The following is a 23,516-nucleotide window of genomic DNA, read 5'->3' on the forward strand; positions in this document are numbered from 1 at the left end:
CAAATCGTTACACCATCGGACACTGATCACCATTCAAGTTAATGTATGAACAATAGACGCGTAACGACTCGAGATTAAACTCATTCATGCCAGTTGACCACACAAGGCGCAGTTACAATCAGCAAGAGGCTACGGTTTGGACTAGGCGGACTCCACGCGAGTGCATTCAACAATTTTTATCCATTCAATCTAATTATCTACCATCTAAAATTGAAGATTCAACAAGAAACCATGCATATTGCAAGAAAGAACACATTTCACCTTAACTTCAATGAAAATAGAGTTCATTTACAATTTAGGCAACAATATCTTGCCTTCTCCTCCTAATCTACTCTAATTGTTATTCTAACCTCTATTAACCAACTATTAACTATTAACCTTTACAAGTGAAGAGCCAGGGCTTTATATAGAGCGCCCTTTACAAACAGATAGCTCTGATTGACTTAGAATCAATGGCTAGGATTAAAGGATAGAAACCCTAATTAGGGTTTGTTATAACAAACTTCCTTAGCCAATGAGATAATTACATTTAATATTTGAGAACCAATAGGTAGGAAACATGGGTAGGTACACCGAAGTTTGTGCCGTCCCCGATGAGTCAGGTACATTGAATCTGGACATGCTGAGGTGGACCAATCCGACTGGAGGAAAAGTGATTGGGATGCCACCTTGTTTGACGTTTGTATCTTGGTTGATCCTCCTTTGTCCTTGATGCGAAGAATGATGTACCTCCTTGATCTTCTATGTGCTTGATGAGGCCTCCTTACTGTCAAGTCTTCCTTCTCTGGTAGCATACCTTGCCTTGAAGAGCTTGTAAGGTCTTCCTTCTCTGTCATTAAGTGGATCCTTTGTGTGGTAGAATGAAATCTTGAGGCTAACTTGCAACTCCTCGAACACTTGAAGTCTTCCAACGCTTCAAAACACATTGAGTCCTCCTTTATGCCCCTGGAACGTCCTCGATGGTGATGGGCTTAGAATAGGTCGTCCTTGTCCTGGCCTGGTCTTCTTTCATCTGCAAAACAAACCAAAAGGTGATTAAAGACACATAATAAATTCATTCAACATAGCATTTTCTACCTTAAAACATCAACAAGAAGACATCAAAATGAAGTTCGCTCAAAATCCTCTCCAGGGATAGGCCCTATAAGAATTTCGCTTAGGAGCCTTTGGAAGGGTCAGGAACAAATTTTGACAAAGTTGCTCAATCAGACCTCATTCTCAACATTACCTCACCAAGATTAAGTCATTAACCTCCAAAATTGCCAAGGAATAGGTTTTGCTCAAGGACCTATGCAAAATATTAGACCACTTAGGAATTTTGCTCTGGACCCTTTGGAAGGGTTAGGAGCGAAATTTGCATTCTTGGCTCAAATTCTTCTCACTTTGTGACCATACTCGCTCAGATGCATGTCTAAGGATGCCCTCAATCTCAACCAATACCAAGTTTGATGCAAAATGGAGTTTTGAAGGATTTCGCTCTGAACCCTTTGGAAGGGTCAGGAGTGAAATTCTTGAATTAGGCTCAAATTCTATCATTTCTTCACTCCAAAATGCCTCCAAGACAAGCATATGCTAGCCTTCTATCCACCAAAGCCTAGGAATCCACCACTTGACCTTCATCATGAGCAAATTAGGTGAAATTGAGAATTTCGCTTTGAACCCTTTGGAAGGGTTAGGAGCGAAATTCTTGACTTGCTTGTTTTCCTTCACCTAGTTTCACTCTCCATACCTTTGACTCTCCCTTTTGGATCCCCCTTTCACGAAGACAAGACTTGTTTGACCTCAAAAAGGCCTGAAAGGAGAATTTCGCTAAAAACCATGGCCAAGGACATGACCTTTGGAGAATTTCGCTGTGGACCCTTTGGAAGGGTCAGGAGCAAAGTCCTAGTTTAAGCTCAAAATCTTGATCATTGGTGGCCACAATCATTTCAAAGGCATGCCTAGGGGTCCTTCCAAGCTCAATATACCTTGATCCACACTTAGCTTGACACAAAAATGGAAGAAAAAGAGGGATTTTGGGAATTTCGCTCTGGACCCTTTGGAAGGGTCAGGAGCGAAATTCAAGATTGAGGCTTGATTCTTCATTCCCTTCGCCCTCATTCACTTCCTAAGGCAAAACATGTTGATTTACTTCCAAATACTCCCAAGGAACTAAGATCTTGGTCCAAACAAGGAAGAAATGGGTGTGTTCTTGGAATTTCGCTTTGGACCCTTTGAAAGGGTCAGGAGCGAACTTCTTGACTAAGGTTGATTATACTCTCCATTGCTTCTCTTTGCCTTCAAGCTTGATCAAACTCACTTCTCCTCATAATAATCAAATCCATCTGCCATCCTTTTAGCTCAAAACAAGTTCGTTTTCATCATTTTAGGCAAGATAGGGGGTCAAACTAAGGATTTCGCTCTGGACCCTTTGGAAGGGTTAGGAGCGAAATTCTCCTTTTGGGTTGATTTCTACCTCTTCATTGCCTCAAACCTCTTCTCAAAGGCAAATATGTATCAAAGCCTTGTCAACCATGCCTCAAAAATCCAAAACTTGGCCATATCAAAGAGCAAAATAGAGGAAAAGTGAATTTCGCTCTAGACCCTTTGGAAGGGTCAAGAGTGAAATTCTCATTTTAGGCTCATTTTCACCTTTTTCCTCCCTTCTTTGGCTTGGATATAACTTATTAGGCCTCTCCTGATCATCCTCTAGTCCAAGTTAGCATTCACTTCAAGGTTTTTTGAAGAAAAAAAAAGGGTCTCATATGAATTTCGCTCTGAACCCTTTGGAAGGGTCAGGAGCGAAATTCTTGTCTTTGTCAAAAATCCTCCATTCATTCACATTCCATTACTACAAAATGCAAAGACACATCATTTTCCTTCCAAATACGCCCAAGGAACAAGGTTGGTAGTCTAAACAAGGAAGCAAATGAGGCTTATGAAGAATTTTGCTCTGAACCCTTTGAAAGAGTCAGGAGCCAAATTCACAATCTTGGAGAAAATCCTCACTTTTTAATGCTTTCAATCACTTCCTAAGGCAAGAACATATCAATCTACCCCCACCATGTCCAAGGAACAAGATTTTCAGTGCAAACTAGGAAGAAAAATGTGTCTTCTAAGAATTTCGCTATGGACCCTTTGGAAGGGTCAGGAGCGAAATTCACAATCTTGCTTGATTTCACACCTCTTTCATCTAATCCATCTTTAAACTTGATCAAATTTGCCTCTACTTACCACCATCAAGTCCACTTGCCATCCACTTGGCTCCAAAAATCTTCATTTTCAATGCCTTAGGCCAAAATTGAGGGTCAAATGAGGATTTCGCTCTGGACCCTTTGGAAGGGTCAGGAGCGAAATCCTAGTTTCAAGCTAATCTTTCACCTCGTTTCTCCTTTTCATATCTTGGACACACTTTGTTAGGCTTCCTTCCATCATGATCATGCAAATTTGCTCTTCAAGTTGACATATAGCTCAAGGTTTTGCAAAAAAAAAAGGGTTTTACATGAATTTCGCTCTAGACCCTTTGGAAGGGTCAGGAGCAAAATTCCTCCTTATGCTCAAATCCTGACTTCATTTTCATATTTCTTCACTCCAAATAAGTGTTTTGCCCTCAATAATGCCTGGGAATGAGTTAGTTCTAAGTTTGGATCAAAGTAGAATGCCCTATAGAGGAATTCGCTCTGGACCCTTTGGAAGGGTCAGGAGCGAAATTGAAATTCGCTCTGGACCCTTTGGAAGGGTCAGGAGCGAAATTGAAATTCGCTTTGGTCCCTTTGGAAGGGTCAGGAGCAAAATTTGACATTTTGGTCTCTCCGTCAGGATTCATATATGGAATATAACATTTAAGTATAAGAACTTATACTTTAAGTTATATTCCATATATATTGTCAAAATGTTTGAGAGTGGTCTCGGACCTCCAGGAGTTATAATGCAAAATCTAGTTTTTGGAGGATTCTTCAATTTTCCAGACAGTCAAATTTTAGGATCAAGATGACATTCCAGATAGCCAAATCTCAAGACATTTGAAGATCAGGATGACATTCCAGACTTCATCACTCACCAATTTGACCTAACTCAGACCTTCAAAGATGATATTCACTCACCAAGCTTCATTGACCTCCCGAAACTCAAACAAGACACTATTAGCAACAAGAGAAAAACTAGGCCTAAGGGAGACTTTCAAAGAAACCCTAACCTGGAGCACCTGCTGACTCCCCCTGGCTCAAGCAGAGCTTGCCATCCTAGTGATCCCCCTGGCGACACTCAAAATGCAAAGGCTAATAGACAAAACCCTAAAAACCTAGTAAGCAAACCCCAGAAAGCAAAAAAAGTAGGGGTCTCCATTTGCAATGGGGCGATGTGTGAATACGTCACAACAATATTCCTCCATTCAAAATCGCCCATGATGCCATAAATGCACCATCATCTCCTGAATGTGACGACTACATGCAAAAGATGCTCCACCACCTTGCCATGCATTGACTCAGTCGCCATTTGGTCAAATATTCCGACAATGAATGTGCCACCATGCTGCCATGCGTTCAATAGATTCATGCCACACAAATAGACATTGCCGTCATTTATAATTTTCCTGGTTGTGCTTCATTAATATGGAATATCCGATTTGCATGTCGCCATCTCATCCTTTACTAGAATCTTTCCATTTTGGGCTCACAAAAGACATTTTGGAATATTTTCCTACCTTGGAAGAATTTTAACAATCTTTTTCCACTTCTGAACCTGATTCTTGTACGTTCGAAATTTAGGAGAGAGAAAATTCTTGAAGAGAGAATTTTGTCCTTAAGGAAAATTTCTGTGCAGACTTTGTCCTGGAGGAAGATTTTCCTGACCGCTGACCATTTTCCATGTTCAAGGAATTTTGTCAACCTGAGTCTTGGAGAGAGAAAATCTAGCCAATTTTCTTTGTGCCTTGAAATTCTTCACCTTGGGCACATTTCTTCCCTGAGGAAGGAACTTCTTCATAGCTTAGCCAAATTTCACATTTTCCAAGAATTTTGTCCAGAAGGAAGGAATTTCCAACACTTTGTAAATTTTTAACTTTCCTAGAATTCTGTCTTGGAGGAAGGAATTTCCAACACTTAGTCAATTTTTCACTTTCCTGGAATTTCTTTATCTTGGGTGTAATTTTCTCCTTGGGAAGAAATTCTTTGAATTCTTTTCTTTTTGAACCTTGATTTTCACGTCCTGCTTCCAACCTTAGGCACATTTCGGAATTGGAGAAGAAATTTTGGAAATTTGTTCCTTGAGGAAGGAATCTTTTTGTGCCTTTTGAGTTCATCTTGTTCCAGGGAATCTTTTTCATCAATTTGTCACATTTCCTATTTTTTAGGAATTTTTCCAATTTTGAGCTTTGGGGTCCAGGAAAGAGAAACTTCTCTCATGAATCCAAATCTGATTTTTTTTTGAAATTCGGATGATTTTTGATGCCCAAAAATGGATTCTTTTAAATTTTTCTTGGGGGGAATTTTCTTTTCCAGTCTATCCTTAACTTACATTTTCCTTGATCCCCTCCACCTAGCGCACCCAATTGAACTTGGGGTGCTATTTCCACTGCATGGAGGAATTTCACTTTTGAATGCATTTCCTTGATGCCTTAGGATTCAATCTTCTTTCCTTGTCCTGGGCATGAACTTGGTGTCCTAGAGGAATTTGATCCCTTGATAACTTTCCCTAGCACCTTCCATTTCTTGCGCTTCCCTTTGCATTTGGGTGCCAAATCACTAGGCTGAAGGAATTTTTGGGGTGGAGGAAAAGTCCTCCACCACCCCATTTCAGCTCCCAACTCCATGCTAGAGCGCCAAAACCACTAGGTGAAGGAAAAATTGCCATGGAGGAAAATGGCCTTATTTTAGTGGCCTCATTTTAGCGGTCACCTAGTTTTGGCATGATTTCATTGCCTGAGAAATTCTTGCTTGGTTTTCCATCCAGACCTAGTCATTTTTCAATTGTTTTCGGATCAGGATGCCATTTTGGAATTGAAGAGATTTTCCACCCGACTTAGAGGATTTTCCATGCTTTCCACTTCTAAATGGGAGTTCCATACTTAGCCATTTTTTGATCAGTGGCTTGCCTTTTCAAACTTTCCAGATTTAGACAATTCTTTAGGGTTGTTCAGTCTTCAATGTCTGTTTGTGAAGGACCTGCCAAAAATAGACTTTCCCAAAATAGTAAGTGTTTCAAAATATTAGGATTAGGGCAAAATAGGACACAGAGACACTAAAAATACAAACTTGCTAAAAAGAGAAATTGCGAAAAATAGTAAGTTTGATTTTTGGCAAAATTAGACCAATTCGGAAGGTAATGAAATCCCTAAAAAATAGGAACTTTCTATAGAAAGTTGCTTGGAATTCACTCAAATTTCACTGGCAGGTTCCTTAAAGGGTCCTGATTCCAATGCAACGTTCATTTTTTCCAAAACCCCAAAGGAAAGGCCTCAAATCCAAGTCTGAAGGACGAAACCCTAAAACACACAAAACAGGCTCCAGACTTGGCCAAATTTACTCAGACGAGTTGTAGACTTGATCAAATTGACCCCCAAACATTTGCAAACTAAGGAGACTAACGAGATTGCCGTGAAAAGACCCAAAAACCAAAACCAAAAGACCGAGAGGGCCTAAAAAGTAGGGGGTCCCCATTTACAATGGGGCGATGTGTGAAAATTTCACAAGTCTTTTGCTATCAATTTTTGATGGCCTCCTTTAATAATAACACATTGAAATTGGTGCCTCAAACTTTCAATGTCAATGGTCAAAGCATTTACCAATGCATTGCAATGTGGGATGCTAGTCACATCAAATGGTATATTATTATAGTGCCAAAAGTTTGCAGCTTCTACCCTTGCCCCATTTTATGTAGTAGCCAAAGTTAAAGCTGTGCACTTGGAAACATTGTGATGAATGAAGAGTCTAGGTGGGAAAATAGTATGGCGTGAACTATATGTTGAGACTCGATGACTTGTGGCAAGGACTTGTAAAACTAAATTCTAATCAAGATCAGTGAGTTTGGTCTGTAGATTATTAGACTTGATTGGGTTTGATGTTTGAGACTCGACCATAGTATTGAGACTCAACTAGCCTTGGTGAGAACTTGCGAATCTGAGTCGTACGGTCAAGGCTCATAGACTCGACTAAGTCCAACAGTCGAGTCTTGTGTCCTATCAAGCTCAACAAGTTTGTGATTGAGATTCACTGATTAATCTAGTGCAAGTCTTTGATTGATTTTACGGAGAAAAAAAAAAATCAACTTGAATTTATAAAAAAAATATTAAAACATATTTTCATGTAATATATATTTTTAACTTGTTGACATTTGCTAAGTTTGGCTGGAGTTTTTCTTTATGTTTGAGTCCGAGACAAAATAGCTTGCCAAGTTTGTGTCATAACGATATTGCTTGAACTCTCTTTAGTGTGAGTGTAGAAACATTGAATCGCGAAGCCAGTAAAAGAGATTCCCGATGAATTGAGGGTGGCCATGGAAATCATTTTTAATGCAACCGCTTCCCTTTTCCTGTTCCTTTCACTTCTCTTCCTTCATAGCTAGAAAGTAGGGCATTCATTTCTTATTGCACTTCTTCCTCTAATCAGCCACTTAATTTGATATCTTGTCCAACAATTTGAACAAGGTGATATTTCAGGTTATTGACACTTCCTTTCATGTTAAACTCACAAAAGTGGTCACTATGAATGGAAATCTAAAATGTCAATCATCGCGAGAAGGAAGGAATATGTAGAATAACAATGGGTACAAAGGTTTGACAAATGCAATTGGGCTTATGGGTTGTGATGTTTGTCTGTATCTCCTGGTTTTCTTTTTTCACATTGAGTCCTTAAGTTTTCTCTATTGGAATACGTTGGCTGGTTTGTTTAGGGTTCAAGATTTCATGAGAGATCATCAATTGGAGAATGAACTTATTAGTTTGAGTCCTAGTAGTTTTGACACCATTCAAGAATTTTCAGGAAGTTTGAATCATTGAAATTGTAGTTAAAACGTGGAATTGGGAAAGAAAACACCTATTTGATTCCTAGTAGTATTCTTTCTAAACTTTGCTTCAGACTATTCAATTTTTGTTCGGCCTTCTATGCCATGACAGTTGCCTTAGGAGCTTAGCTCATTATGCCATCTCTAGATTGGATAAAGGATAAGAAGCATAAAGGATCAGAAATCTGTCAATTCTAAAGCAATATTTAAGATTTCTTCTTCAAAAGGCTACATGCTTAAGAAAGAGAAGGTCAAATGTTCCTATTGCAAAACGTTTGATCATGATGAACAAAAGTGTTTGAAGATACAGATTTATCACTTGTCATGTCCCCTCCTTGATCGTTATATATATATATATATCCTAAATGAAACAATTATTATAAATTAATACAATAAATTATTATAAATTAATACAATAAATTATTATTTGAATTTTTTTAATTTATTAAATATTATTATGTCATGTCCCCACCATGGACACTAGACTGAAACAGTAAACCAATGTGATGTCCCAGTTTGATGCAATGATTGAACATAAGGATAGACAGTATGCATCCATTAATCCCATACATATTTTTGATGATGGCTTGATTATATCAATCACGATGTGTTCTACAAATCGATAAAGTAAGATCATTGAGTAAGGTGATGTGGCTGAGAAGAGTAAGAGCAATCTATATTACATCGGGCACTTGGTCCCATATTAATATATTTAGCCATTTTTAATATGAACAGAAAGAATACAAGACTCTGAGCTGTCAAGATCAGACGTTTGGTAATAAGGGAGCTGCAATAAAGAAATTAATTATTAGGACGATTAGCCTGAAGCTAATTCATTACCTCAGATCAACTAAGGCATACGATGAAGGTGATTGACAGGTAAAGTGATTACCTACATTCAGCTTAGAGCACGTGCCATAGGGAAGAATTAATAATTATCGGATGATTAATACATACAAAGATATGAAGAAAAGAATGATTAAGCAATGCCTACTCAAAGGCTACGATTTGTCTCCAAAGGATGCGATTACCAAGACCAAGCATAACGGTTAAAGGATATCGATTCACTGCCTATGAAGATAAAGATACTAAGGCATGGATCAGGCCTGAAGAAAGATGACAATTAAATTACGGAAGGGTGTGGTTTGAATAATAAGACGATTTCTCAAAGAGGTGTGATTACAGCAAACGGTTATTAGTTAAGGCAAGGGATAACTTATGGGGGGTAGTTAATTAAGGCTCAAATAATTGCAGCGATTTATAAACATATGGTTAAATGGAAATAACAAGACATCTTAAGTGAAAGGGTGAAATTAACAAAGGAGTGTGTCCATTGTTGAGGAGATCCTTTAAGGCTGTGACTTTATGAAAGGACACGACCCCTCATTCCAATGGAGAGATATTCATACAATAATCTGACCACTCCCAGGAGGATGGGGGGATTGAGACGGATAGTATATGAGATATTAGTATTCAGCAAGATCATTCAGATCAGACCAGAACTGTTCATTAAGTTACAGGCAGTAACATCCTTGTTCTTGGTGGTACCCACAGGGATGTGCTTAATACGTATGCTTAATACATGATATCTAGTAATGTTTTTTATGCAGAATTTAATAGTAATATTAATATAGACTGCAACACATATGACAGTCATTCTTGATTTCATATAAAGTGGCAGACCATGTCAGATCTGTCTGTCCTTACAGCCACTAATATAATTGATGTTTTTTTAGGCAGTGGTGGTATTATTAATTTATATAAGAGGTAATTAATAAATAGGTTACTAATAAATATATAAACGATTTATAATATAATTTATAATTCATTTATTTGTTTATTTATATGTTCAAATCAGAATAAGGATTATATATATATATGTATGTATACATAATGTCTAAGTCAGACAAATAAAAATATTAGGTTTGGTTCATGTTAAGATGGAATTGCTTCCTAATCAATCTAGTTTAAGTCATAAGTATATGGGAATAGATTAATTATGGTTAAAACAGGCCTAAAATTAGTAGGGGACATTACATCACTTAATGCATTAAAGAAAATAATATCATTATTGTTCTTAAGTCAGTAAAATAGAGTTTTTCATATGAGGGGTCTTCTAGGGCAAAAGGAAATGCAAGAGAAAAGGGAAGGGCAAAATCCTTTTAGTAGTTGCATTTCCACCGTCCACTTGGGTACTTGATTTGGGTCAGGTGCTTCCACCACTTGGCTTCATCTTATGATGATTTCACATCTTTGGAGCCTTGTACTACACCGTCTATTTTGATGGGTGATGGCACTCATTTTGAGGTGTGTGAGAGGGTTTGTTGATGTTGGTAGCAAGATATTTTAGGTGTTGTTTGTCCCCTCATTGTCAAGAAATCTCCTGTCAGTTTATTAGATCACTTTCATTGGTTCAAGCAAGCAAGTTGAGTTCACTCTTGATTTACTGGTTGTTAGTGACGTACATAGTAGTTCTATAGTTGCAATGGAGAGGGCAAATCATTAGTCTTGATTATGTCTTTTCTCACTTTGTTCGTGATCCTCTTTTGATTGTTCTACTCCCTCAATCTGTTGACCATCTTAACTACCACTACGTAGTAGCTTAGCCTTCCACGTCATGGTACAAGATTGCCTTCTATTTCCTTTTCAAATAGTCTTTGCCAAGGGCACATTCTTGGTAAGTATGTTGAAGAAATGTCTGAGAGAGGCAAGGCATGGAGACTTCACAAATTTTGGAGTTAGCTCATTGTGACTTGTCTAGTTCATTTTCCATCCTTACTTTAGCAGGTATAGGTATGTTTTGACCTTCATTGATGACCTTTTCAGGTATACTTTCTTCAACATAATCTTGGGTTGAGTATTTTTAGGACTAGAAATCTTTTGCAGAGAAACAGTTAGGGAAAGTCATTTGGGTTTTGCACATGGACAATGGTGGTGTATATGTTAGCCATTGTTTAGAGCAGTTTTGCACTTGAAAGGGGATTGATTTGTAGTGCATAGTTCCATATAATCGTCAACATAATGGTGTGGTAGAATGCAAGAATAGGTCTTGAAGGAAATGGCTAATTGTGTGAGACACTCCAGATCTTTTGCACTTTAGTATTGCACAGAGGCCATTAATTGTTCTTGTTATATTTTGAAGCACATTCCTCATCAAGCCTTGAAGGGAGTTAGTTCTTTTGAAGCTTGCAGTGGTTGGAAATCCATAGTTAAGCACTTTAAGGTTATTGGTCCTTTTGCATGGGCCCACTTTCCTATATAGAAATGTAAGACCACAGATCCACATATAAGGCCTTATATTTTTGTAGGTAATGCAGATTGTGTGGAGGGTTATTGCCTTTACCCTACTAAACATGAGTTGTTCATTGAGAGAAGTGTTCATTTTGAAAAGAGCTCTTCAATTACCACCCTTGAAGCCTTTCATAATTCATGTTTACATTTAATTCGATGGGCATTGATGAAATCTCTTAGGAATTAGAGCCACCTAGGCAAACTCTTGATGATATGGATTCTTCTTTCTCCACTTTAGATATTGAGAGTGATGATGAGGATTCACCTCATCCCTCTCCTAGTCATCATTTAAAGACAAGGAAAATCTCATTTAGATTCAACTATAGGTCCACTTTGGGTTCTATAGACCTTGTAGGTTGTAGGTGATTGTGTTGGGGATCCATCAAACACTAGGAGGATGTATTTGTAGTTTCAAGGACTTCCACATGTTTTCATTTCTTTTGCCTCTAATCCAGTATCTTTCTAGGAGGCATTTGACATTTCTGAGTGGGATGTAACCATGCAAGAGGAGTACTGCTCTTTGGTTAAGAACCACACTTAGGACTTTGTCCACTTTCCTAAGGGAAGGAAGCTTGTTCAATGGATAAGTTCAAAGCATTGTTTGACTCACACTTGTTATCATTGTAGCATAACACTAGGGGGTTCACTAGATAGACCATGAGGGGGATCTATTTGTGGTAGCTTCTATCTCTCTCTCTCTTTGGGGGGCTTCTTTTCTTTGGTGGGGATCTATTTGTGGTAGCTTCTATCTCTCTCTCTCTTTGGGGGGCTTCTTTTCTTTGGTGGGGATCTATTTGTACCAGAGTTACAGGACTCTGCAAGTCTGGCCCAAACTCTGTGAGTCCAGAGGCGGGTCGACTCTGCAGAGTCCAGTGGACCCTGGACTCAGACTTGGCCGAGTCTGCCGAGTCTGGAATCATGTACAAGCTACAGTAATGTCCTCTTGTAACTTTTTTCATGAGTGTTTGATAGGTTTTTGAAAAAGGTATTTTCAGGACTCCATAACGTTATTTCCAGCCATGTCAATGTTGAAGAAGTGGAATAGAAATCTTATGAACTAGTTGAATTCCTTTATGTAAGAAATTGTAGTGCAACATCGGAACACATGATTGATTGGTTAATCTCACAAGTCAGGCCTGATTGTAGACAAAGAGTTTGTGAAGGAGAAAAGAGATGTTACGACTTTTAATGGGACCATTAGTATCAAAGTGACAGGCATATTGCATAGATGGTGTGTGGAATGGAATCTAAACTGTCTTATTAAGAATCAAATTGACATTCATCCCTCCAAAATGATTTTTTTTTTAAAGAAAAGAGTCAAACTGGAAACATTAGAAAGCATAGACCAAATATAGAGTAGAATTTTTTCTTCTAGATTTGTGCTCAGCTTTGTCAAGAAGTAAACTACATTGTGTGATATATGTGCCATTCCACACAATGATGCAACGATTTTATACATTGTATTCTACCACACAAAATACTAACTATAAGAGAATACATGAATGAATCATAAAAAGGCATATGGGAAGTGAAACAAGTTTTAAATCCTTAAACTTTGAATTTCTTGGGTTTTTCAATTTGCCAAGTCTTGGCCGAGTTTTTGCCGAGTCTGGGTGCCGAGTTCGAGTCAAAAATCAGCTTGCCGAGTCCAAGCTGAGTCAGAGTCTTGTAACTATGATTTGTACATGGGTACCCCATTAGGTTTCATTTGCTGAGATCCATCTTTTCATCCACTGAATTTTCGCTTGATGGGGTTCCTTGGTTACTATGTATTTTCCTACATGTTTACTTTAGCTTGCTTAGTTGTTGTGTGTGGGTCATGATAAAGTTAGATGGCATCTTCCATGAGTGTAACTCCTACCTATTTTTGGTAGGTGGAGTTACTTTTCTCATTGGTTGGTTTTGTCTCCCTTCTTTTCTATATATGTATTCACTCTTCTAGATTTTTATTCATTCATGCTATTGTGAGCATTCTTTATGCTATTTTGCCTATTGTAGGTATTGTCTTTTGAGAAATTTCTACATATCTCTCGTATTGTTAGAAACAAACTCTGTTATGCTACTTTGATTTTTTAATCATCTATTTTAACAGTTTTATTATATCTACTCTTTGCACTCGGTTTGGGGTTAATCTCTGTTTTACAGTTTCTAACATGCATTGTATCTTGTGTTATTCATTTAGAATATTGAGATTTCTTTGAATATGTAGACACCTTTTGAACTGTAGAAAGTGGCCATAATGACAAGATTTAGAGATCTCTAAAATCAATTGGAATCTTGCAATTTGCAAATTACAAATCATAAAGTAGTCATAGAAATAAAGACATTACAATCTTGGGGTAATTTTGAGTCTAATTTATGATCAATTTAGTCAGCTTTGGTGGATTTTAATCTTGCCAATATGTCTACAGTGTAGATCCATAGATGTTCATGTATCTCAACCCATGTATAGGTATCTTATATATAAAATTTGTCTATTGGAAATTGAAGAGATCAGAGTAAGCAGTTTGATATACAGGAGTCCATTGTCCTACTCATTTTGCAGGGTACATGTTAACTTTGATACTCGTTTGCTTGTTGATGGTGCCACAATATTTATATTCAGTGAATATACACTGCACTTTTAATTTGTTTTCGTATTTAAGTAAAGGCATAACTGTTTCTTGATTTGTCAAACTTTTTTGGACAATACTTACAGAATAGTTTTTTCATTTTTTATTCTTTCCATGGGATGTCTTAGGATATTTAGTGACTTGAGATTCTGGCTTTTGTAGCTGCATTCTTGCAGAAGTCAGACACATATTACCTTTTAGATATTAATGTGAATGCAATTAAACATATATAAAGAGTCCTGCCCAAGATTGAGGAATTTAATCTCATTGTATTTTCCATTTCACAAAAGTGTGATATTTATAAAGCTGAATTATTCGTTTTTCTTCTCTAGCTGGACATGCGTAATTTCCTAAATACACCCAGTGGGCTACCTAAACCAGAATTATCAGCAAATGGGGGAGTTGATGCTGAACCGCCTGCTACTCCATTGGGTGGACGTACGGTATGGTCACTTTTTGTTGTCTTTGTCTTCCAGGTTTAGAGTGTGGTTATGGTTCAAAGGCCTTTTTTTTGTGTTTTGGCTTTAATATGCTATGCCCCTTGTAGATGTATAGTGATTTTTATGCCATGAATGTTTCTTGATGACCTAAAACGGTGCTTGATCCAGGATGTCTTTGATCTCCCATTCCATATGGCCAGAGATCAAATTGAACAAAGTTTGCGAACAAAAATGGCTTCGATAAAGGTATAGCATGCTAGCTTGGATATATTGTAAATGCTTATGTGTCATAGCATGATAGTTGAAGTAAATCAATTTTTTTTTTTAATCCCACAAACTTTATGGTCATAATATGGTTACTACAAATGATAAGAACAATCAATCTTGGCTTCCTTGATGCTGCTATAATTGTACATTCTGTTATAATAAAGGAACGCATGCTTCAATTACAAGAAGCACAAAAGGGAGCCCAAGTCACTTGTGAAGCTAGCGAACGTGAGCTAGAGTTGGAAGCACAACTTGTTGAAGCCCGCAGTATCATTCAAGAACAGGTATCAGCTTTATGATCTTCTGCACTTGTATGATCCAGTGCCATTTTGTTTTTTCTTCATTTATATATGTGTTGTTTTTTTCCTAAGCATGGCTTGGAGTTTTTATGAACTGACAATTACTTTCATGCTTTTTTCCTTTTTTGAGTTACTTTTGTTCTTAAATAAACTTTCATAATGTTTTAATTCTTCATCCAATAATTGTTAGAATGTGGAAAATCTGTATCAGTGGACCTTTTTGAGTTACCAACACTTGTAGTATACAATGTGTTATGTGGAGTGCACCATAGGGATGTGTCCCTTGGGGTCTGAGGTTGTCCTAAACATCCCATGACAAGATGGGGACAAAATATCCCTCTACTATTTGCTGACAAAAATGCGTATGTCCCTGTCAGATTGGAACACCCTGTTTCTAGAGAAATGTCTGAGGATGGCAAGGAGCGATTGTAAGCATGTCCCTCATCCATCTTGGCATCCCTGAACACAATACACAAAAAGTTAAAATAACAACAAAAAAACTAAAATAACCCTAATAGTTAATAATTTAATAGTAATACTAGAAGGGGGTTAATCAAGCTGCTCCCCTTAACAGAACCCTTAACCGTAAGATTTGTATTTTGCTGTCTTTGCAGTTCTGAGTTTTATTGTTTACTTCAGCATCTTGTATATAAAATTGTCAATTAAGTTATCAATGCGTTTTAATCATTGATCATATGGCATAATGTTACAACTTACCCTGTTAATCAATTTTTCATCATGGAATCTGGATCAAGTTTTTTCTTTGATTGATAAAATGAGGGTTGCGATTATGGTTCTCTCACCGAAAAAATGGCCATAACTAGCAAGAGCTAAAATTCAAATAGCTGAGACAGAATTCAACTAAAATCGGGATATTCCAAAATCATTAATAGTTTATTTCTAGTTTTTACATATATACATTGCATGCTATACAAATTCCCAGATTTTTGCGCTACTGATAACTAGCATTCAACTATTGCAAAATGGTGTTCATTTGAATCACCATTCCATGCATGTCGATTACCAACAACCAAGCAAAATATCCCAAAATTGATCTGGATATTTTAAAATTTAAAGCCCACCTGCTCCACTGTGCTTGACACAAGAAGCAAAAAATACTTTCCTAAGACACCTCAAAACACACAAAATTAGTGTACTTGATTTGGATGAATGTAATCACACGTGGACTAGCAGGAGACTATGGGGTATTACCCAACCATGTAACATTGGAAAGCCTCAATTTGATCCAAGACTATGCATCTTCTATATATTGCATCCTTTTGACAGACCGGGAGACTATGGGGTATTACCCAACCATGTAACATTGGAAAGCCTCAATTTGATCCAAGACTATGCATCTTCTATATATTGCATCCTTTTGACAGACCGAAAATCAAGCACTTGGTTAGCTCAGGCAGGGTCACTTTGCATGCCACCCAAGAATACCATCATTGTGCATTATTCACAGCAGATGGATGCACTTAGCATAATCTTTGCAGAAATATTTCAGCTTTTCCTGTTGCTCAAAGATGAGCAAAATTTTGTGGTGTAGTATCAGAATTTCCTGTGTTGTTCTTGCCTCATGCTTAGGTTCCAATTCCACCTTCCCTTGCATAGGTTTTGCATTCAAGAATCCCTAGGGAGTCCAAACTCCATCACCATGACCTGCTCAAGATTTCCATTGCACACTTAGCATTAACTAACCATTGCCACTTGTTTGACCTGGAAATTATTCTCAATGGAAGCCTTGGTATGTTTTAACACCTATATTCATTGTGCAGGGATCACCAAGGACACACTGAAACATGCCAAGAGTGTTACTGCACAGGTGCCTTTGAGCCATCAGTCAGACTGCCACAAGGAAAGCTCTCTGCCATTTCCAGATGCCAAAATAGCTGCAACCTCTGAAAACCTCTCAAGAAGAAAACCGAATAGAGCCTGCATAGAGAGTGTAGTTAACAATGGGGAGGTTTTTAAAAACAGTGGCAGAGCAGAAAGATTAGTTTGGAGGAAGAGTAGAGCTTGCCAAGCTCAGAGATAATTATCCTTACAAATTTACATTATAGAATAGACCTTTTGTCCCAATCACTTTAATTAAAGCTTCCTCAAGAATCATCTGACACCATCCTCTTTTACAGTAAAACATTTGGAACAAGTTATCAATATTACTAAAATAAATTTCAGCTTGTTTTTAGTTGAGATATTAATTTATATAATATTTTAAATTGCTGATTTTTTTTTTAATAGTCACTCCCTAGCTGTGCCTGAAACTCGGGGAAAGTTTTGCCATCCTTCAAACTGAATTCCAGTGTCGCTGAAGCTAAAAGAAACACAGGTTGTGTGTAACTTGCATAGTTGAAACTTGATCATGCATCGTGTAAGTGTAAATTATATTAACTTGTGCCACATGGGTTAGGTCTTACTACCCATAAGTTCGTATTTTATATCTTGAATGGTGTGTAGAGAAAAGCTACGTCTCTCATTATCTTGAGTAGAAAAGATATCCATGTTTTCTCTTATTTCTTTATGCCCTAGATTGAGTGATATCCTTTTTGTGTCTTTAGATGCCACTGACATATTGGTGTTCTCATTTATGCTTGTGGAGCATATTCCTTGATAGATCACGGACTTCTCTGAGTAATCTAAGAATAATAGCTCTTAGTACCATATGCATTCTGCAGATACTATCTATCAACGATTATATCTGATATTTATTGTCATCTTTAAAACTTAGCAAATGAACATGTTTCGTTCAAGGTTCACAATGGTTTCTTCTTTAGGTTCTGGTGTTTTTCAAGTTTTCAAACTTTATTATTTATGTTATACCATAGATAATTCTTCTTCCTAAAATTTATCCTCAAGAATTGCTTTTCTATTCATTTTTGAGATTGGTGGTGTTATTTGCACTTAAATTTTTTGTATCCTGAGATGATGAAGGGTGGTACAATTTCTTGGATCTCTTAACAAAACACAAACTGTATTCATAAAGATTTCAAAATATCCAAGATGATAGATTCTTCATCCAAGATTTGAGCTACTGATCTTTCCACTGAAGTATTTCTGGATTTTGTAGAAATCAGACTGGAGGTGTGACAATGTCTAAATAAGGAAGTAATCACAAGTGTAGTCAACAGACTGTGTATGGGTCATGGTGTGGGGGATATTTTTACATACACTTTGATCTCAAGTTAGTTTGGTTCTTTGAAGACACTAGTGCAAGATGGAGGAGGCAATAATAATCAGTGATGAAAGTGTGTGGTAGGGTTCATAGGAAGTCTGGCATGCATGACTTGTGGCAAGGAGAAACCTCAGAGTGAGCCATCATTTAGATATTCACAAACGATGTAGCCACTCATCTTTCAGATGATTCACAACTTTTGGATTTCTCTCATTGAGGAGTGGGTGAAGGGGAGAGATGGGAGACATGGAAGGATAATGGGAAGAGTTGTGGGTTGGTTAGAATTTTTTGTGAATTATGAATTTCACAGTTGCAATATTTGAGCGATTCATTGCATTAATATGTCATAATGAGTATGGTTTGGGTGATCATTGCATGAGTCAAGAGAAATCTGTTGCATGTGGTTCATTGAAGGCACTCTTTGTCAATAATCCATTGACATATGTAGACATGAAGGAAGAAAAAGAAGAATCACATAATCTCACAAGAATACTAGAAGACAGAATAAGACTACTTATTAGATGGTTTATTGAAACCATAGAATAAGCCAATTGTAGCTTTGTATTAGATAATCATTACCTACTAAGGGCATGCTATTTTTTGTGAGTTTGTGTGGAGGGTTCAAGGTGGCTAGGGCTTGGGGAGTAGGTTGTAATTATAATATCAAGATGATTAATATTGGATGAATAAGTAATCATTTGGAACTTTTAAGATTATGGGATGAAGCCTTTTTATATCCTTCTAGAGGAAGATACATCTTTAAACATTTATTTGTTGAGAATGTTGCCTAAGGAAGAATAATTTCTCAAGACAAAAAGACCCTTGATGGTCATTTAAATACCCTTAGTTACATAGTTGGGTCAATCTATAATCCTTGGGGATGAAAACCCTCAAGGCAATTCATGGTCATGGTCATTTCGATTCAACTCCAAGAAATTGAAATTTTTGGTAGCAAACTGGAAGGAAATAGTAGAAAAAAATCCCTCTGATATTTGTCAAGAAAGAAAAAAACCTAAAAGAAATGGTTATGGCTTACCTTTCAGTGATCTTCAATGCTGAAATTGACTGTAAAGCTTTTTTGACCTTCCTGTCTTTTCCTCATTTTATCTTTCTCATCTCAGCTGTAAAATTCATAAATTGGTAGCAAGATATGTTTAAGGGGAGTACATTATTTGTTTAAGGAAGCATATGGGATATGTGAAGGCTTTTGAATCCTCCAAACCCTTTTCATTTTTTAAAAAACTAATAATTTTGAACATTTTTGCTGTTGGGGACTTCTGACCATCCTTGAGATGGTTGAAGGACATCTCAGATGTCTCTGGACTTCTTGGGGACAGCCTAATGTCTTGGGGACATCTCTCTCCCATGGTTGATGTACCAATAATTTGTCCCTGGTTTCCCCAGAGGTTGTCATGCTCTTTTGTTCCACTGTCCTGGGGATTCCAGTAGGGACAAGAATGTGAGTTGGGCAGATGCTTTCCTGTGTAATCCTGCAACGACTTAATCACTGTTGCACGGTGATGATCATGTGATACACTACTATGCTTCTCAATGCACACTAGATAGCTAGGATATAATCTGAAAATAATATTATTATCTAGGTGCATAAAACTTTGGCAGAAATAAAACTACATGTTTTTTAATTCTTTTTAAAAAAAATTCATAGGACTTACCATGCAAAAATGATTTTCATTTCTACATAGATGTGCTTTACTGACATGTACTAATGTTACAGGCTTCTATAATGTCAAGGCATCTAGCTAAGAGTGAAAACTCAAGGTAATGACACTTTATTTTCTGTTTCATATAAATGCTTTCTGATCATTTAATTTAGGTGTGTTGTGGCTTTAACATGATTTTTAACCATACTTTTAGGAGAGTCATGGGCCATTTGGATGCTGACAGGGAGTCAATTCTTTCCACACAAGTGGAGGTGCATATTAAATTTTCTCTAGTCTTAGTTATTGAACAGTTTGTATGCTGTCATTTTCATGCCTAAACAAAATTATTTCACTTTCCCACTTTTGACACCGGCTTTGTTTGAATAAGAATATGCTGAACTGTAATTGCAGGACAGGGCTACACTTCAGGGAAGAACTAAGCAGATGGAGGCTGAGCGCTCGACTCCAAGAAGGATGTCTATGGAGCCTGATAAAGATTGTGCTGAGGTGATTTATAAAACAAAGAATCACATGTACATTTGGGTTAAAGTGATTTTATTTTAGCTTGATTCATGTTTAAGTCATTGTGTCCTGGGAAATAGCTTTCTACATGCTTCGTGTTTCATGCATCTTTGTTTGGTTTAATATACAGGATGAGCCAGAATCATGGTTGACTCCAGCAACAGCATGGACTTCAGATGTGGGAGGTTCTGCAAAATTTTCAAGAAAGGTATGGGCATGTTATTACCTGCTCTGTATTTCTAGTAGTCCAATGATAAACCCATTTAGTGTCGTATCTTACCATTTGCTTCAGAGATTTTATTGCTGTAATATTCAAGTTTTAAGAGCTATTCAAAATTCACTTCTTTGAGAATCTTATACATCTCAGTTGTTTTGAATCTTCAGCTATAAATATAAGATATGCTTGATATTCATTTTTCTGGTGATTAACACTATCTTTTCTTGTGAATCTCAATGTTAGTGCTTGGATGTTTCTTATAGAGTACCATATCTATATATTAAGAAAAGTTTATAAGAATTTCATTTTGTTTGTTGCGTTTCTCATGAGTTTGACAAAATTTAATGGACATAATATGATATTTGTGAAGTTTAAGAGACAGATTTAGGAAATTATTATGTAGAAAACCAATGTTTGGATGGACATATTGGAGTACTCTTTTTGGAAACTATTATATAGAAAAGATTAGTAGAATTGCTGATTGGAGCTCTTTGTTTACAAATTACAATGAGTTCAGTTGGGAATCATTTGTTAACCTTGAGAATGTTGGTCTTATAAATTGTAAAAATACTAAACAGATTAGTAGTAAGAAATACATTTAATATTCTGCAATATGCATTGAATGTTTTCTTGAAAGGGCTTAGGAATTCACTAAGCTTGTGGATGATGGATCTCCGTGAAACAGTCAACTCTAAACCTTCTTCTTTGTTCAAATCATTATTGTGATATGCTATAACAAGATTGATTAATGAGACTCTTATACAGTATTTTCTGGCACAAGAGATGCGCTCTAAATTTTTCTTAATTCTGAAGAGAACTTTGACAATATAGTTTGCAGGTTGTGATAATGTTTGTTGATCTAGCATACTTGTTCATGCAATATCGTACAGGATATACTGTGTGCTTTTAACCTAATTTGGTTACTCACTTCACGCTTATAAGTCTGTCACTTGAATTCTGTCTCTCTGCATTTGTTTAATTATTTTTTACCAGCAATTGTTTTCTTTATGTTTGTTGATCCAGCATACTTGTTCATGCAAAATTGTACAGGATATATTGTGTGCTTTTAACCTTATTTGGTTACTCACTTCACGGTTATAAGTCTGTCACTTGAATGTTGTCTCTCCGCATTCGTTTAATTATTTTTTACCAGCGATTGTTTTCTTCCTTAAATTTGAAATTGCTTAACGGGCATAAAACTTTTATTGCCTTTGAATATAAACTAATGAATGACAGGGAGACAAAAAAATTTCTTGGCAGACAGAGTATGCTAGAAAATGGTACAAAAAATTAGACATAACAAAAACCCATGCCATAGAGGAGGATAAAATCTTCTTCAAACTTAAATTCTACATGGGGAAAAGAAAGTATCAGACAACATTTGAGAGACCAGTAGCCATGTATCCTGCAGATAAAATATCCAACATGCAAGGATCTTTGGGACCAGTCAATTTGGTGTCTCAATCCCTCAAGCCCTTCTGATCAACATTCCACATGCAAATATCGCTTGAGTGAGATTCCCAGGATGATATTAATTCACTTGCAGATAATTTTTTCCCTTTTAGTGAGGCAATTACTGAGAGTCACTTTTGCTGGATCTAAAATTGGTTGAAGGGCTGACATTGGAATGGACAAACATGGCCAATCAGATTACAACCATTGGGGGAGCTTTGGTGGACTGGGGAAGTAACATAACATTCCTTTAGGAGGTTGTGCTCTGAATGTTGAATGTAAACAGTATATAAAGTTCTATGTTCCTTCTCTGAAGTTCCCCCATAGAGCCCTGTTTGTGATCTGGAGGTTGCTCCATCAAACTCTTAAACAATTAGGATGTCCTTTGTCCACCTCATTGATATCCTCAAGTGCTTGCAGAATGAAGGGAGAGACAAAAGTCGATGAGGAGTGAGAATCCTGGACAATTCCTCATTGGAAACATGAGTACACTTTCATAAGTGCGTAGTTTTTAAGGCACTTCTGTTGCTCTGAAATAGACAATGAACTCTGGAAATGAAGCTTTATGCATGTTATTCTGTTTGATTTTATGTCTAATTTTTCTGTAAGGTTAGGTTAAAACAATTTTTTACTTTGTTAGCTGAGTTTTTCTGTATTTAGAGGTAGTCTTTGATAGTGTTTCTTAGTCTCTGATTTGGTCCTCTGGTTACAAACCCCATATTGCTCTTTTAGTAAAATGTTTCCATCAGAATATCATACGTTTTCTAATTATATACAAAAAAACCTTTTCAATGCTATTATTTCACTTTTATATTCTAGATGTTAAAAAGAAAACGGTGTCTGTACAAGTGATAGAATTACATTATAAAATGCCACTATATATTAGCTGGCAACCTGATAATACAAGCAAAAACTATGAAAGTAAATTCAAACAGGTATGTTGCCTAATGATTTAAACTTTATATTATTCAGTGCCCTTCTTTATTGTTGTGACGTTTTCACACATTGTCCCATTGCAAATGGGGACCCCATACTTTTTAGGTCCTCTTGGTCTTTTGGTTGTGTTTCTCTGGGTCTTTTTGCAACAATCGCTCGGTTTTGTCGGTTTGCAAGTGTTTTGGGTGAATTTGATCAAGTCTGTAAGTTGTTTGAGAAAATTTGGCTAAGTCTGGAACTTGTTTGGTCCATTTTAGGGTTTCGCCCTTCAGACTTAGATTTGAGGTCTTTTCCTTAGGGTCTGAAAAACTAAACATTGCATTGGAATCAGGACCCTTCATGGAAGCTACCTGGGAAATTTGAGCGAATTCTGAGCAACTTTCAATTTTTAGAAAATTCCTATTTTTAGGAAATTTCATTGCCTCCCAAATTGTCTTTATTTTGCCAAAAATCAAACTTACTATTTGTAGCAGTTCCTATTTTTAGTGTTATTCTATCCCTATTTGCCCTATTTTTGATGTTTTGAAGTACTTACTATTTTTAGTAAGTCTATTTTTGGCAGGTTCATCACAGGCAGGGGTCCCAACACTAAAGACTGAGCATTCCTGAATATTTGTCTAAATTCAGAAAGTTTGAAAAGGCAGACAGTTGATCAAGAATGGTT

At 36.8% G+C, this 23,516-nt stretch overlaps 1 protein-coding gene across 2 annotated transcripts in view; it reads left to right on the forward strand.

Annotated features, from left to right (window-relative positions):
• Positions 1-23,516, forward strand: part of LOC131059036 (uncharacterized) — a 120,883-nt gene that overhangs the window by 85,144 nt on the left and 12,223 nt on the right. For both annotated transcript variants that reach the window (XR_009109814.2, XM_057992495.2), the window contains exons 11-17: positions 14,213-14,323; positions 14,489-14,566; positions 14,752-14,871; positions 19,800-19,843; positions 19,940-19,997; positions 20,137-20,232; positions 20,378-20,455. Coding sequence is in view for 1 of the 2 variants with exons in the window: in XM_057992495.2 (XP_057848478.1) it covers positions 14,213-14,323; positions 14,489-14,566; positions 14,752-14,871; positions 19,800-19,843; positions 19,940-19,997; positions 20,137-20,232; positions 20,378-20,455 (585 nt within the window). In the remaining variant the exon portion in view is untranslated. The remainder of the gene's footprint in view (positions 1-14,212; positions 14,324-14,488; positions 14,567-14,751; positions 14,872-19,799; positions 19,844-19,939; positions 19,998-20,136; positions 20,233-20,377; positions 20,456-23,516) is intronic.

Source organism: Cryptomeria japonica, chromosome 9 (genome assembly GCF_030272615.1).
Source record: "Cryptomeria japonica chromosome 9, Sugi_1.0, whole genome shotgun sequence".
Lineage (NCBI taxonomy): Eukaryota > Viridiplantae > Streptophyta > Pinopsida > Cupressales > Cupressaceae > Cryptomeria > Cryptomeria japonica.